Source organism: Penicillium daleae (assembly GCF_028827525.1).
Source record: "Penicillium daleae strain IBT 16125 chromosome Unknown utg000004l_segment0_segment0, whole genome shotgun sequence".
NCBI classification, from domain to species: Eukaryota; Fungi; Ascomycota; class Eurotiomycetes; order Eurotiales; family Aspergillaceae; genus Penicillium; species Penicillium daleae.
Window position 1 is genome coordinate 1,201,129 of NW_026623152.1, and position 16,641 is coordinate 1,217,769.

Genomic DNA, 16,641 nt, shown 5'->3' on the forward strand with positions numbered 1-16,641 from the left:
AAACTATAAACTGCTATACGTCTCTAAATACCCAAGGCTTGGGGCTTCAGATTCATAGACATACAACGATGGCCTCGAGGAAAAGACACTTATGGAAAAAAAAATAAAATAAAATAAAATAAAAATTACTCGGGAATGAACCGGAGGACTATTAAGACACCTCACCATCCTGTCAAGTACCCAGGACGTGGCGGGTACTCCAAAAAAGGGTCCCCTTGCTTTTGGGCGCCCTGCATAGCAACTGCTGAGGGGAGAGCTCCACTTGGCTGTTCTGCAACTCTCCACTCTCCGCAGCCGCAAAGAACAAACTGTCCTCTACGACCCGGCCCCCATCCGAGCCCAAACATTAAATACACACCGTACCTCTTGCTCTCCCCAGAACCCTTTCACCCCCATTCTCTCTTTGTATACCAGCCGTTTGGGTAAGCATCACCTTTGTCTACTCCTTCGATACCCTCCCCATAAATCTCCCTTGACTACTGTTGTTCCTGATAAAAGTTCGCCCGATTTACTCCCGTTCCCCCATAAACACCAAAAACATCAGCTAATCCCCACGCGCTTGACTCCACTAGGTGATCACGGCTTTTTGGATAACCACTTGAATCATCATGCGGTCCTTCGCCCCTCTCATTCTGAGCCTGCTGGGTGCCTCTGCGGCCGTTTCGGCCTCAGAGCCCGCTGCCGAGGCTGCCCCAGATGCTGCGGACTCCAATGTCCTCGTGCTGACCGGTGAGACCTTCAACGACTTCGTCAAGGAGCACGAGCTGGTCCTGGCTGAGTTCTACGCTCCCTGGTGCGGTCATTGCAAGGCTCTGGCCCCCAAGTACGAGGAGGCTGCCACTGAGCTGAAGGACAAGAACATTCCTCTCGTCAAGGTGGACTGCACAGTTGAGGAGGAGCTGTGCCGAACCTACGAGGTCGATGGCTACCCGACCCTGAAGGTCTTCCGTGGCCCCGACTCGCACAAGGCTTATGGTGGTGCCCGTCAGACTGACTCGTAAGTAGATTCGTCATTGTACCATTCCGCACTTGAGGATCACCTACTGACCGACGGTTTCTCTCTTCAGGATCGTCTCATACATGACCAAGCAGTCGATGCCCGCGGTTTCCATCCTGACTGAGGAGACCCTGGAGGATTTCAAGACCATGGACAAGATCGTCATCGTCGGCTACATCGGTTCCGACGACAAGACCGCCAACAAGAGCTTCACCGCGTTCGCTGAGTCCCAGCGGGACAACTACCTCTTCGGTGCCTCCAACGACGCCGCTCTCGCCAAGACCGAGGGTGCCAAGCAGCCCTCGATCGTTCTCTACAAGGATTTCGATGAGAAGACGGCCGTGTACGATGGCAAGCTCGATGAGGAGGCCATCCTGAAGTGGGTCAAGATTGCCAGCACTCCCCTCGTTGGTGAGCTCGGCCCCGAGACCTACTCCAAGTATATGGCGGCTGGTATCCCTCTCGCCTACATCTTCGCCGAGACCGCTGAGGAGCGTGAGCAGTTCGCTGAGGAGTTCCGCCCCATCGCTGAGAAGCACCGTGGCGAGATCAACATTGTCACTCTGGACGCCAAGGCGTTCGGTGCTCACGCGGGCAACCTGAACCTGGAGCCCGAGAAGTTCCCCGCCTTCGCCATTCAGGAGACCGACAAGAACGCCAAGTACCCCTACGACCAGTCCAAGAAGCTCGACGCCAAGGAGATTGGCAAGTTCATCAAGAACGTTCTGGACGGCAAGGTTGACCCCAGCATCAAGTCCGAGCCCATCCCCGAGGAGCAGGAGGGCTCTGTGACCGTTGTCGTTGGCAAGAACTATCAGGAGGTTGTCATTGACAACGACAAGGATGTCCTGCTGGAGTTCTACGCCCCCTGGTGTGGACACTGCAAGGCTCTGGCTCCCAAGTACGAGGAGCTCGCTGCCCTGTACGCTGACGTTGCCGAGTTCAAGGACAAGGTTGTCGTCGCTAAGATTGATGCTACCGCCAACGATGTGCCCGACTCCATCACTGGCTTCCCTACCATCAAGCTGTTCCCCGCCGGCAAGAAGGACGAGCCCGTCGAGTACAATGGCTCCCGCACCGTTGAGGACCTGGTTGACTTCATCAAGCGGAACGGCAAGTACGAGATTGACGGTCTGGCCGGTGGCAAGAAGCCCACTGAGGGCGGCGATGTCACTGCCGTTCCCTCGGCTTCCTCCACTGAGGCTGCCGAGACTCCTGCGGCCTCTGACAAGAAGGAGGAGATTCACGATGAGCTGTGAACGTGACCTCGTGTGGAAATTGAACTTGATTCTCCTTTGCTATAGTTACTTGTATCATCACAATCTGAAATGGAAAAATTCGTGATGTCCGTTGAGAATCTCAGCTTTCGCAAACCCGTGTTCTAAATTTTAAATTCACTTGTAGTCTCATCTAAAGACGCATGTTTCGCCAGTAGCTCAGCAAATCATTCTCTTGTCATTTGATCACGCACTTCTCGTATTCCTACAAAAAAAAGAAATGTGACAGCTCCAATTTCTTTGGTCCTGTCAGGTCGCCTGCTTATCTTATCCACGACGCGTTTCGCGCAACGCGTCGATCATTGCGGCTCCCCCCGAACTTTAAGAACGGGCCACCAGGATCCTAGGGAATCTCGAGTCATCCTCCACCCCCTTTTTCCCTTCTATCAAGACTGTGAACGACAAAATTGCATGCTTCCTATCCTCCGTCTTCCTCGCCGATATTCCCTCCCACCACTCTTCGCCATGGTCAGTCCCGCACTTAAACGAAACGCGGACCATCTCTCTGGCCCAGCGGCCGATAGCAAGAAGCCCAAGGGTGGAAGCATCACGGCTTTCTTTGGAGTTCCAAAGCCCAAGGCCCTCAGCACACAGACAACTAGCTCAGGAACAAATGGCACAGCTCCAGCACCGCGGTCTACCTCGTTCAATAAGGAGAAATGGGTGGCTGGCCTAACGCCGGAGCAGAAGGAGCTGTTACAGCTAGAGATTGATACTCTGGACGAGAGTTGGCTTGCGCATTTGAAGGATGAAGTGGTGACGCCAGAGTTTTTGAATCTCAAGCGGTTTTTGAAGAAAGAGAAGGAAGGTAAAGTCAAGGTCTTTCCACCCGAGGAGGACGTGTATTCCTGGTAAGTCAGATCGAACCCATTCAGAACCACATAAACGCTATTTTCGGTTGCTAATGATATCCCCCAGGTCCCGACACACTCCTCTCCACACCGTCAAAGTCGTCATCATCGGCCAAGACCCATACCACAACGACAACCAAGCCCACGGACTCTGCTTCTCCGTCCGCCCGCCCACCCGCGCACCCCCTTCCCTAGTCAACATCTACAAGGGAATCAAAAAGAACTATCCCGACTTCGTCCCCCCTCCCAATAACGGGGGTCTCCTCACTCCTTGGGCCGAGCGGGGAGTTCTCATGATCAACACTTGTCTGACAGTGCGTGCACACCAGGCCAACAGTCACTCCGGCAAGGGGTGGGAGAAGTTCACGCAGAAGGCGATTGACCTTGTAGCGCGGGTTCGGGGCAATGGAGTTGTCTTTTTGGCATGGGGGAAGCCTGCGGGGACGAGGGTTGCTAAGATTAACAAGGCGAAGCATTGTGTTTTGCAATCTGTGCATCCGAGTCCGTTGAGTGCGCATCATGGATTTGTAAGTGTTTTTCTCTGGCGTCCGTATGGTTTCTGGTGGGACGGAAGGGCTACATTTGCTAATGGTACCTGTTTCTGATGCAGTTCGACAATGGTCATTTCAAGAAATGTAATGACTGGCTGGCGGAGCGGTATGGTCAAGATGGAATTATTGACTGGAGTCTCGTTCCGAGTAAGAAGGAGATCGTGTCGCCGGCTGCAGACAAGGAGAATTCGGCTGCTTTGGCGAATGTGTCTTCGTCGCTGGTAGAGAAGGAAGATGAGACGGTGAAGGGGAATGCTGTCAAGTCTGGTCCTGTAGAGGACGAGTTTGACGATGATGATGCTCTTGAAGCACTCGTTGCGGCGGAGAAGGAAGAGGAGACTAAGAAAGCTGTATGATGTGGAGAGGATGCTGCGATCAAGTCAGCATTGCTTCATTATCACTAATTGTATTATGTGGCATTTTCTGCTTGTATTCATCTGATTATGTATTTGATGGCGCTTGGGGTCTTTTGGGTGTCTGTTTAAAATGAGCTGTTCAACATTGACTGCGGCGTGATTTACCCATATATTGTGGTAGATATGGGTGTCTGCTGGTATAGTCTCCAGATACTCGATAATATGTAAGTCATGGCCAATAAATGTATACTTATCAAGAAATGTATACCTATCAAGACGTATGGTGTACACCAGGAGTACATACGTCAGTAAATACTGTACCAGTTCTCGGCCAAGACTAACAGCTCCACCAACCGAACCGATAAACCCGCGCCCGCTTCCCTTCAGCACGGCCCGAAAGCCAAGCTCAACCACCTCCCGAATGGAGCTCACTTGGCTCGCCGATACGCCGCAGTCGCGGAATCGGACTCGGGCCTTGAAAGCGTGTCCGGCCTGTCAGCGCCGGAAAGTAAGTCTACGTCACGCTACACCCAGTATCACCCACCGGGTCTTTCAGTTACTAAGAACACCCATAGAAACGATGCCGACACCTCACTGCAGGCTCAGAGGTCGAAGAACATAAACCACCACGTAAGATTCGAGGTGTGGACGCGACTCAATCTACTAGCAGCCATAGTCATGGCTTGAGCTTTTCTGATCGTCCGCGATCACGTTTACGTGGTCCTTCACGGACACAAACTGCGTCTACGGGCCCGTCTTTGCCAGCTTTATCAAACACGGAGCGATTCGTGGGTGATCTGAATCCCGAAGCAGTCATTCGCGAACGACTCGACGAGCCAATTGGTAATCCACTGCGAGATCGTATCGGCCTCTGGATTAGTTCTCCCGACAACGCGGATGATTCACAGGCGAAACGCCCAGCCGCGAATACAGACGCTCTTTCAACGATTCCCTCTGAAGCTGGTGCTCTCGATGACCAGACAGCAGCTACCGTGCTGCACCAGCGATATACATCGGCAGTACAAGCATGCAGTCGACTTCCCACCACGACGAGGGAACCACTCACAGCTTTGTATTTCTCCAAGGTCAACCAGATCATACCTCTAGTAGACCAAACCACCTTCCCCTCCCACTCCCACCACAACCAAAAACAAGATCAACACCAGCTCTCCACACCCTCACCATTCCTCGAAAGAGCAATCTGCCTCGTCGCAGCCAAAGACCCCACCGCACGCGCTCACCTCCGCCTAACAGAAAACACAAACCTAGTATCACCCCGACAATTCTGCACCGAAATCTACAAAGGCCTCGCCGCCGCCATGGACGCAGGACTCGAACCCGATCGATACACGCGCATCCGCGTGCTAGCCCTGATGTCGCTACACTGCGAAGGGTATGAAGGCGCCGAGGCAGCATCCCTGCATCTCTGCGAGGCGATCCACCAAGCTCAAACGGTGGGTTTACATTTGGACCGGCCGGGCCGGGAATGCGGGGATACGTTGTCGGAATTGTTTTGGTGTTTGTGGACGTTGGATAAGATGCATGCTAGTCTTGGGGGTCGGCCGGTGATTTTGGCGGATCGGGATATTGGGATTGAGAAGCCTGGTTTACAGGTGCAGCTGGGGTCCCGGGCTGCGTTTAAAGTATGGTTTGCGGTTTCGGAGTTGTTGGCTACTGTGATATCATTTTATCGACCCTCGGCGGGGGTGACTAGCGGGTGGGAGGAAGGGTTTCCTGCATTTGAGGATATTGTGGGTGAGGCTGGGCAGGGGGATTTGGATTTTGTTACACTTGGTTCGTTTTTCCAACCCTGACTGAATAGCCGACACTAACTATTATATCACTCATTGGCAGGCTTTCTGGAACTATACTACCATTGCGTCGCAATTCTATCCTGCCGGTATAAACTGGCCGAAACCCTGGACAACACCAAACTCTCATCGATACGACAGGGACTCGCCGCGATACGAATCCACTCCATTGTCGCGTCCGAGTGCGCGGGAAATCTCCCACCATTGCCGATCGTGTCATACGCCCTGTCTCTGTCGATGGGCGTTTCGTATCGACAGCTACGCTCCAGCAAATTGATCACGCATTTTGATCGGGCCAAGGCTAGTCTGGAGACTAGTTGTGCGTTGCTGGAGGATCTCAGTGCGGAGTGGTATTCTGCCGAGGCGATGGCTCGCCTGGGACGAAAAGCGTTGCAGCAGATCGACTCTGAGCGGTCGCGACGGCCCACGCCAGCGCCTGAGCCTGAGCCTGAGCCAGAGGCTGTACATGGCCAGACTATCCGCGGTATCGCTGTAGACGGCAGCTTGGACACTATCAACCATGATCATCACTCGTCTATGATCGCTCGTACCACGGGGACAGAGCCCAGTCACGGAGCCATTGCGGTGGACACGGCGCTAGCACCAGGCACAACCACTGGAGATCGTGAGGCGGGCATAGAAAGTCCTCCACTGGTGCCCGGGACGAATACGATGACTGAGCTGGACAGTACGATGCATGGGTTTGCAGACATTGACACGTTATTTGGCGAGTTTCTGGATTTATCGCTGCCGACGAACTTTTGGGATCCCATCTTTGCGGAGGGTGAATCGATGACTGATTCGATATGAAGTCCATATGTATAACTAACTACCGTTAGCCGGTATCGACGTAATCATCCACAAATCCAAAAATAGACCAAATCTCCGAGACTGGGGCTGTACATGGACATCTGCCATTTCTCTTCGACTCTGTAATTACACATGTACCGACTGGTGTCCTACACTGTGTGAACAGTTTAGCCCCGCCGATCGTCATCGCAGTGACTGGATCCTCCCCTGGTCCAGCACAGTCTAGACGCCGCGAACCCACTTTCTGGGTTTCTTCAGTGGAGAGCCCGTGAAATGGCGATCGGCCTGCGACAGGAACAAACTCGTGGCTATGCCTTTCCTCGAACGGGAAGAACCGTAAAGACTGTCAGTACTCGAAAGTCCTTTCGAGGTTAACTGCCGCTTTGGCCCAGTTGTTAAAACGCCCACTGGGCCGCTTCTTAAATTAAAGTGCATTGCCCATGGACATTGGACATTGGACAGTGGACAGTGGACCGTCAAATCTCCTTGTCGACTCCGCTTCTCAGGTTCGTGTCAGGACTGGACTCCACTTGGAATAACGCCAAAGAGTACAAGAGTCAAGAGAAAATCCACGTTGGCACCGAAACGGCATTTCCTCCGATTCCAACGTGCCGCCCTGTGTCTTCTCCTGTACGGAGTACTCCGTACAATTACCCATCAAGGACTCCGTACGGACTGAAGTATTCCTCCTTCCAAATTTCCAAACTTCCAAAGAACAAAGAACAAAGACAGCCCAACGAACCCGTTGACCGTGCAGGTCTTACCGACTGGAATTAATCCAATCGATCCAATTCGATCCATTCTAATTAATCTGTCCAATCTGGCCTGACCAATCGATTATTATTCCAATCCCTCCGTCTCCTTTCATCTCCTCTTTTCTCTCCCCCGCCACCGGTCGCGCAAACAATCACTCGACCAACGTACCCATCCCTCACGTATGTCTTATTGTCGTTCCCTTTCTCCCCACCAATCCTGGGAAATTGACCTCCTTTCTAACGATCCTGAAGAGACGGAGACATTTGCGACAGTCTAGGGCAGTCCAGACGACCGATTTTTGATTCATATTCCAGCCATCGCGACCAGCCTGCCGCACTCGCCTGCGTGTTTCACCTTGGAGAACCGGCCACTGCCGCTGCACTATGAACAGCACCCCTTTCAGCTGAGCTGGACCCGATCGCGATTTTTTATATTCGACTACTTCCCCCTCCGATGGATGCGGGCATCAGATTGGATTGGGAGGTTGCGCATTGGTGTTGAGTCAATTTGACTTGGATTGCCATTGTTCTGCATTCAATTGATCCGAGACGTGAATCGGGGTATAATCTGACAACCAGTCATTCTATATACCTGGGAACTTTAGGCGTGCCCGCGCATATACGGGAATTACATTGGCGAACTGAGCTTGGGGCATTGCGAACATTCCGAGCGGGGGAATTCTACCAAGGATTCCTTATCTCTGGAAATCAAGACGGATATTCATTATTCATGGCTGAAGTGGTGGAAACCCCCGAGAATGCACCAGCGGGTGCCAGTCTCGACCGCGAAGAGCAGCCGGTATGCTCGACCAACACCGATTCCGATGCACGACCAAGTTCCTCCGCCTCTTCATCTCCAGTGCATCCAATCTCTCAACTGCAGGGTCCCTTTGAAGAGTCTCTAGCCGAAGCTACCCAGAGCGGGGCCAGTCAGTGGGTCGTGGAACTCGATGCCCAGACACGTCGGCGGGATCTATTGGAAAATGATGAGTATGAGCGATTGTGTGGGAGGAAATGGCGGCAGCGGACGGTTGAAAAGTGAGCAGCAGAGTCCAAGTACCTTCCTATAAGAACTGACTGACGCATCTATAGATACCATCCATTCTGGAAGCTGGTCTCCCAGATGGTATTCGGTGTACACCTACTAGCCAAACGACAAGCCAAATCCCCCGCTGCCGTAATGCAAATTCTCCAAGGTCACGTCGACGAGCTGGACGGCTTCCTCCAACGAACAACGGAAGACTTTCTCATCGTCCATCTGGACGTACGCACTCGAATTCAGTACCTCAGCCTCCCGCTCGGCAATCTCGCTATCTTCGACGAGATGCTCGAGGATCGCAATTTCCGACTGGCACTGGTCTCCTACAATGACCAAATCGAGCATGCCGTTGAGCGATTCACGCTCGCAATTACAGATGCACTGAAAGATTTGCGAAAGGGCAAAGAGGCTATGGGTGCTTTGTGGCATTATTTGCAGCAACTTGGGAATGAGGGGTGTTTTGAGACGGATAGTCTTGGCGCCTTCTATCAGGCTATGATGGAGAATATGGAGGGTTGGGTCGTGGCGTTGTCTAAGCTGCGTCGACGTGGAGCCGCGCTGCAAAAGGCACTCGGTCAGCTTGCTTTTGCGGTTACTGAAATGCAGAGGCGTGTGGGTTTGGCGAGTCGAAAGGACGTGGTGAGTTTGATCAGTCCCGTTCAGAGGTATGATCATTAGGCTAACCTTTGCAGCACTCACTCATCAAAACGGCCAGTAGAGCCCCTACTCGGTCCATGTCAGTCCGACAAAGGCTCTTTGCAAGGAGTCCTGGACCAGGAACTCCAGGACGACGAGCATCCGAAAAGCCGCTCCCTCGCGATCCATTATCAAGACCCAAGCCCCGACCTGCCTCGCGGAATCTCGACGACACCCTCGTCGCAGAGCAGAGCCGTACAGATCCCAGCGGACCCAAGCCTTCCAGACGAAACAGCATTGTGCCCAGGATGCTCAGCCGTGCAAGATCATGCAGCGCTCTCGTAGGAGCAACCCCCAGCAATACCGACAATCCATCCCCACCACGCACACCATCCCGACTTACCAGGAAACTCTCACGACCTTTCATCCCCAAACGATCTGTCAGCAACAAAACCAATATCAACATCAACACCAACACCCCCAACAGACCCTCAACAGCGCCAGCACAAACTCTCAAAACCCGCAGCGCCTCAATAGAACAACTCAAAGCACTATGGGCCACCAACCGACCCCGAACCCAACATTCAATGGCCAAACCACCAACACGCCCACAACCCTCCCACCAAAAGAACCCACAACCAGACAACCTCGACACAATGAAAGACCAAATCTCTCACTTCCTCAAAACAGACCGCGTCGTCGAAGCATGGGATAACATTGCCAAAACAGCAACCTGCTGCGGCACAACCCTAGCAAAAACCAAAGACTGGCCAAGCAGCATCTTCCGCACCAAATCCTCCGAGAACCTACACGGCTCTAGCACCGGAGCTGGAGCCGGAGGCAGAGCCGGGAACGGAACAGGACCAGGACTGTCCAGCACGAATCTCGAAAGACAAATGTCCTGGACGCAGGAACCAGAGTTTTTGAGCACGTACACCTTCAAACAACGACCGGAGACATCGCCCCGGGTTCATGTGCTGTCCATCGCTATTGACGAGGAATTGGAGAAGAGTTTTGGTGCGCGGGTGAGTATGGGTATTGGTGATGATGTTGATGTTGGGGAGCGTGGTGACACGGGGTCGATTATTACTGCGTTGCCTGCTGTACCTGTTCCTGTGTCTGTTCCTGTGTCTCCTCGCACGCCGGCGAGTATTTCTTCTGTTGGGGTTGGGACTGCGACTGCGGCTCGGACTGAGTATAGGCCGCGGACTGTTGGTGCGCAAGCTTGAAGCTCTTTTTTTTATGATGGTCTATCATTATAACTACCCACCATAGGATGGGAGAAGGTGATACATACCTATTCACTATTTTCCTTTCTTGGCCGTCGGATTTGGTCCCTAGGGTTGGGTCCTCGAGGTCATCTCGACACCCCCGAATCAACCAGCATCAGGATCAATACCAGCATCACCATATTTTCAAGGGGTCCAACAATAGACACCTTCGACGCTGGCTCGTTTGTCATTACATTTATTCCTAGTTTAGTTTATATACCCAATCGCGCACGGTGCAATATCATTACCATTCCCATTCTTTCTTAGCGTTCAAGTCGTCCCAAAGAATCCAGTAGCTAGCAGCGAGTCAAGCAAGATAATACAATAGATGGGGGGATAAAAAAAATTCTAGTACTCAATTTTCAGACTCTAATAACGTCGAGCCTCTGGAAATCCGCATTTGTATTCGTACGTAGAAAAGCACCGGCAAGCGCGCCAGACGGTTATAACGCCCATAATCAAAACAGAGCATAACAGAACAGATAAGAATGGCATGCATGGCATGCATGGCATGGCCCACCTTCATAAACACATGAGCCCGTGGCCAAAAACAAAGGCCGAAAGAGATCCAATTCAATCCAGATTAGATGGAATGGTACGAGAAAGAAGCAGGAAAAACGAGGTGTACCAGCATAAATAAGTAGTAACCCCAAACTTATTTGCATCGTTTCTCAACAATGTTCGCGCCATGCTCCTCATATTCCTTCTTCGAGATCCACATCTGATGGAAAGTACCCAGACTAGCCAGGATACTACCACCAATCCACGAGCCAAAGCGACGCTCCGCGGTATTTCCGGGAGCGGAGATACGCACGCGCGGACCAGGGAAGAGCTGCATCAACTCGTGGTTCAGACGATCCGTGAATCCGTACAAAAGGCTAGATCCACCCGTGACGACAACGTTGGCTAGGAGGTGAGGACGGATATCGACGTCGACGCCGCCCAGGGAAGCCTTGATCAGTTCTGGGATGGTCTGCGCCTGTGTTGGGGCGGGGACGGGCGAGTCGGGATCCGGGATGGCAGCCTTGACGTCGAAGAGGGATTCGACGACGCGGAAGCGGTCGATGCCGAAGACTTGGTTGTAGCCGTCTGGGAATTCGAAGGGGCGCGGGGGATGCGAGCGGGCCAATTCTTCGTTTGGTGCACCGCTGGGTGCGGTCGCGGAGAGCCTGTTGGGTCCTGGCCAGACCTGGACGACGCACTCTTTGAACTCGGACAAGGTGCGCTCCTCGAGGAGGGCCCGGTAGGACGCGTCGGGGGCCTTGTCGGCGGCGAAGGTCCTGTACTTGGCCTGGGGTGGCTGGCCAGCTTCGACGGCAGTCTTGGAGCTGATCAGGTAGTGGGGGGTGACGGTGATGGGTTGCGGGGAGTTCTTTTGAAACAGGGCGCGAATTTGAGACGAGATGTAGTCGCCACCGAGAGGGGAGTGCTGTACACCGCGTTTGAGGATCATACCGTCGTGCACTGGGGTGATGGAGATGTTGGAGGCGCCAATGTCGACGACCAGACCAGAGGCTTTGCCGGATGCGAAGCTGGATGATGGATAAGACGAGTTAGTTTATGCCCGATTACAAGGCAGGCAGATACGTACGCCGCGAGGACACCATTACGCGCCAGGTAAAATGCAGGCGTGCCCCATTTCTCCATCGCAATTTCGATGGTCTTCTCACGAGCTTTGGCCGGATTCCATGCGGGCTCGGTCATGAGCAGCGGGCTATCCGCGAGGGGCTTCTCTTCCAATTCAACCTCCATCTCTGTAGGGAGCTCTTCGGCGGGGATGTCGTTCAGACCATTGTGAAAGGGGTTACCAGGCTTCGCACCCGTGAGTCGCGAGGTAAAGGAGTACTCCCAGACCTTCTCGGCCATATCCCAATCTTCGACGATGCCATCCTTGCCGATGGGGTTGTGGATGGACAGACCGGGCCGTGGAGTCACAAAGATATCATCACCGTAGATGAGCTTCTCTTGGCCGTCGGCGCTGTATTTGCCGTAGTATGTTGGAATCAGGGATTTGGGAGCATCTTCACCGGCGAAGCCAGCGCGAGTGGTGGAGTAGCCCGGGTCGAGGACAATGGCGGAGACTTCATCTGTAACGCGTCGAGAAGTTAGGTTAGCATCTGCTGGAGGTAGAATAGGCCGATCATGATTGAATTGAGGAGCTTATGGAAGAGCGCGAGGCGATCGGGGTCAGTCGCATCGCGCGAAAAGCACATACCTCCACCATACTCGGCAGCTTGAGGCGGGTTGGAAGGATTCATGGTGATAGCGCAAAGGGGTGTGAGATGAAAGATCACGGCAGGCCCGAGCGAATTGTTCAATCGGCCGGTGTTGACAATTCAAGGCCAGACCATGCACGTGGGACTCAAAGCGGTGGTAAGGGGAGAGAAGGGCGGGTTTCTTTTTGGGTGCGGGAGAGTTCAGCAAGCAGCTTTGGCATTTTGGCGGAGAGAAACTGACTGGCTGCCGCTTTGAGCTGGGCAGATGACCTCACCCTGCGCGCTCTTCTTCTTTTCCTCTTTCACTCCACTCCCACCTCTGCATTGGCATTTGTATTGTACACACTATGGATACTGAAGTCGATGTTGCGCCTGAAAATCTCTTTCGCCCTGCGAAGCGACGCAAGTTCGCCCGACGACGCCAAGATGATCCCGAAGAAACAACCAGTCTCGCCACCGAAACTGTCGCTGAAAGCACCGACAAAGCTACTGTAGCTCCTGGATCCAACTTACCAGATGATTCTGATGACTCGACACACGCGACCGGGGTAGTGCGCCTACGCCGACCAAAGACGACTCGTAAGGGAGGCATTGCATTCTCCGCCACACGACCATCGGGCAAGGACGACAGTCGTCAAACGGCGCTGGTCACCACAGATGACCAGGAGAAGGAAAAGGTTCAGGCCATGGGGGACCGTTTCCAAATGTACACTGGACAGGCGGAGGATGTGGACAGACACATGTACGAACTACACCACCCTCTTGCGCCAGCATTGGAACAACGTGGACTAACAAGATAAGGATGGCATATATAGACGCCGAGATGGCTAAGCGCTACAACCGTAGCCCGCTACCAGACGGCTCACCGGCCGATCAGTCGGGTTCGCAAGAAACATCTGGCGCGCCAGCTACACAAGGACAGCAACACGAACGCCTGCCCGCGTCACTGGGCAAGCTGCACGAGATCGATCTCGGACAGGAGACGAAGCTGCAGAATATTGCCCGTACCGAAGCCGCAACGCGCCGGCTTGCCGGTGACGAAGACTCGCTCCAGCCTGGTGAGCCGACCGAGCGTGTTGGATCACCCAAGAAGTCATGGCGCAACCGCAAGCGCCGCACCAGCACAGATGTCGAGCGCGACCGGCTGGTGGAGGAAATCTTGCGAGAAAGCAAATGTGAGTCTTACCTAGCTATATCACACTTGATCAAACAGTGTGGTCACCCGCTAACCATCTGTTCTACTAGTGGATGTCTATGACGAGCCAGAGGAAGAACTCCAGGCGGATGACCAGGCTGCGGATGAGCGTATTGCAGAGCAATTCCGACGAGACTTTTTGGATGCGATTCAATCACGTCGGAGGACACGCACTACGAAGACGGTTAGTAAGACTGAAGCGCCCAAGGGGCCCAAGTTGGGAGGAAGTCGGAGTGCAAGGGCTGCAATGCGGGAGTCGCAAGCCCAAGCTGGACGAAAGTGAGCAGTTTCAAGAGTTGGTAGATTATCTAATGTGGATTATATTACTAGTATTGTGTGGTTGATATATATCTCTCGATGCGGGTTATACTTCACTGTGACAACAGTAGACTGGCAGACAGTAAAGGCGTCGTCCAACATAAACGGGTACCTGCATATCATGGCGAGAGTGTAATGAAAAAAGAAACATCGAAGAGCCAAAATGAATATTAATTAAAATCTTTGATTTCATCATTTCTCCAAAAAGACTGGAGATGAAAATCTCCAAAAAATGCTCACTGCCAGATTTGAACTAGCGACTTCGTGATTACTAGTCACGCACTCTACCAACTGAGTTAAGCGAGCTGTGATGAAGGGAGACAAAAATATGGCAATATAAACCAATCGAAGGATTACTATAACATCTGATGAAATAGAGCCAACAACAAAGCTTAGAAACATAGATTCGTTTGCCAGGGAGATAGATCTATGATTCTATATCGTATCTTGCGTCACTGTCTCCCTGCGCCGTTCTCAGGGAGATAAGTATGAAGGCGGTGTGTTCTCAAAATAGGAGGAAAGCCGTCGGAAGAGAAATGGAAGTAGATACTAGAATTAGTGGCCTCAGCAATTTTCTTCCACATTCATCGAGACCAGAGGTGGTGGCCTGGGAAATTCAAGAATCAAAGCAGAAGAAATCATTAATGCCATCCTCTCCACGACCTATCGACCCAACGTTAATTGGAGTACGCGGCGATACATACTCTAACAAGTATTCTGGACCAGACCCTGCATATTATATAAACCCTATATCAATAGTCGGGGAATCATGCATAGACATCAATAGATTCTTTAATCAAATTCCTCGCACGGGGTATGCACCATATTTTCCTAATTTGTATCAGATTTCAGCATTGGCGACTACATCTATGAAATAACTCTTCATGATATCCTTACAGTGTTAATGGGGAATGATAATTCAGTGACATTTCTAGATCATGGTAAAGGCTATCTTCCTAGGTACTTTCTTATGAATCTTCAGTCATGGATAATTCTGGATTATTTCCACGGAGTAGTATATCAAGAGTTAAGAAAACAGCACAGTACAATTATGTTACGATGTCCTTATTCGGCCTCTATACATTGAGAACGTTGCTTACCCTTGCTATATCAAGATCACCGACTCTTTCCTTGTACGGTCAAAGAACTCCATGATTGAAAGGGTTTAGATAAAGAGCGCGTGCTGTATCAATTCCAGAAATCTACATCCAAGATTGAGCGATGTAACATCAGATAAACCCGGGTCACAGATAGGCGGAGATGCCCTAAAAACGGGGATGTCGTACTTGTGTGTGTGTGGGGGCAGGAGAGTCAACCCACAAGGATAGTATTTCCATTTACAAGGTTATTGTAGGGGCAGACCCAAGACTCATCAAGTTGTACGTTGTTATATTTTTGGATGATCTGCATTGAATGAGATCACGTATGGACGCCACATACCAGATGAGGGGAATGGCCCACGACGGTGAACGGGCTGACAAGCGCCCCGGCGACCCGATGGATAGGTACTGACTGTACTGTACACTGCATACTAGCATACTTACTGCATATTGGTGGTTGGATATGCTACATACAGCATGAGGTCACTGGTCACAAATTATTCTTCCTTACTACAGTATGTACTAGGTGTACTACCTACACTACATATAATTACCATAGTTGTGTGACGAGCAAATCAAGACATTGGTTGCTGCGAGACACAGAGTACATATGTATGACTGTTCACTATGGAGTAACGAACCAGCTACTCCGTATTTTCTCTGGTTGGTACTGGAGGATTCGATTCATATAAATAGCAGCCCATCACATTTTTTTCTGGGGCAAGGAAATTGACAGGTGCTTGGTCATGTCTCAGGTTGATAGCGCTTGGGGCCACTGGAGGGGCAGGATGGGATGGATCATGGAGTTTTAGAGTCTGAGGTTTTTTTGCTTTACAAGACCAGAACAGCCAGATGGTGGAAATGATTTGCTCAAACTTTTTACGAGTTACCACCCGGTCGGAGGTTACTTCTGTAGGATTAAGGATAATTGGGGGGCTTTGCTGGTAGAATCCTCAGGAAAGGGTCTCGCCCTAGATCGGGTGCAACTTGCCAGGACCGATCCACTGGAGCGTCTAGAACAGGCGCTCAGCGTAGCGATCGACACCTCTTCGATGTCCAGAACACTGAGTGGGTGTGTGTGGCGAATCCTGTGTAGAAATGCAGGAAGAGTCCAGATGCTGCGTGTCTCTGGTATGTACGTATGGAAATGGAGTACGGAGTACATCGTACGGTATAATTGCGTGTTGCACTTGAGATTGGTTGATGAGCTGTCCCCAGTTTCAGGTTCAAGGTTGGAGGCCTAGACTAGGTTACTTGTACGGTAGTAACTGAGTGCTGACTGCTGACGACGCAGGTACCGTACCTTGCGTGTTGCGGGAGAACCGGTAAGTATCTTTCGAGACCAAATCCTGTACTGTATCTGGTCCCGGAGTAGTATCCAGTGAAGAAGTCGGGAGCTCTTCTCCTGGTCTCTGTTCTCCGGTTCTCCTGGACTATCTATTATTGTTATTATTGTCC

The 16,641-nt window shown here is 51.9% G+C and overlaps 5 protein-coding genes across 5 annotated transcripts; 4 read left to right on the forward strand and 1 right to left on the reverse strand.

Moving 5' to 3' along the window:
* Positions 1-608: 608 nt before the first annotated feature.
* On the forward strand, positions 609-2,256 carry pdiA (protein disulfide isomerase PDI1; the record flags this gene model as incomplete). The annotated part of the gene is made up of 2 exons (XM_056907467.1): positions 609-997; positions 1,068-2,256. 2 exons carry the CDS (start codon positions 609-611, stop codon positions 2,254-2,256), a joined length of 1,578 nt encoding a protein of 525 aa, XP_056768194.1.
* Positions 2,257-2,739: 483 nt separating this feature from the next.
* N7458_004086 (Uracil-DNA glycosylase) lies at positions 2,740-6,653 on the forward strand (the record flags this gene model as incomplete). The annotated part of the gene is made up of 6 exons (XM_056907468.1): positions 2,740-3,125; positions 3,193-3,652; positions 3,736-4,026; positions 4,357-4,540; positions 4,633-5,826; positions 5,887-6,653. The coding sequence occupies 6 exons, from the start codon at positions 2,740-2,742 to the stop codon at positions 6,651-6,653; spliced, it is 3,282 nt and encodes a 1,093-aa protein (XP_056768195.1).
* Positions 6,654-8,138: 1,485 nt separating this feature from the next.
* On the forward strand, positions 8,139-10,312 carry N7458_004087 (uncharacterized protein; the record flags this gene model as incomplete). The annotated part of the gene is made up of 3 exons (XM_056907469.1): positions 8,139-8,446; positions 8,501-9,086; positions 9,140-10,312. The coding sequence occupies 3 exons, from the start codon at positions 8,139-8,141 to the stop codon at positions 10,310-10,312; spliced, it is 2,067 nt and encodes a 688-aa protein (XP_056768196.1).
* A 697-nt stretch (positions 10,313-11,009) lies between these two features.
* N7458_004088 (actin family protein) lies at positions 11,010-12,612 on the reverse strand (the record flags this gene model as incomplete). The annotated part of the gene is made up of 3 exons (XM_056907470.1): positions 11,010-11,886; positions 11,946-12,441; positions 12,570-12,612. The coding sequence occupies 3 exons, from the start codon at positions 12,610-12,612 to the stop codon at positions 11,010-11,012; spliced, it is 1,416 nt and encodes a 471-aa protein (XP_056768197.1).
* A 305-nt stretch (positions 12,613-12,917) lies between these two features.
* N7458_004089 (telomere length and silencing 1 family protein) lies at positions 12,918-14,048 on the forward strand (the record flags this gene model as incomplete). The annotated part of the gene is made up of 3 exons (XM_056907471.1): positions 12,918-13,312; positions 13,372-13,745; positions 13,816-14,048. The coding sequence occupies 3 exons, from the start codon at positions 12,918-12,920 to the stop codon at positions 14,046-14,048; spliced, it is 1,002 nt and encodes a 333-aa protein (XP_056768198.1).
* Positions 14,049-16,641: the final 2,593 nt, after the last annotated feature.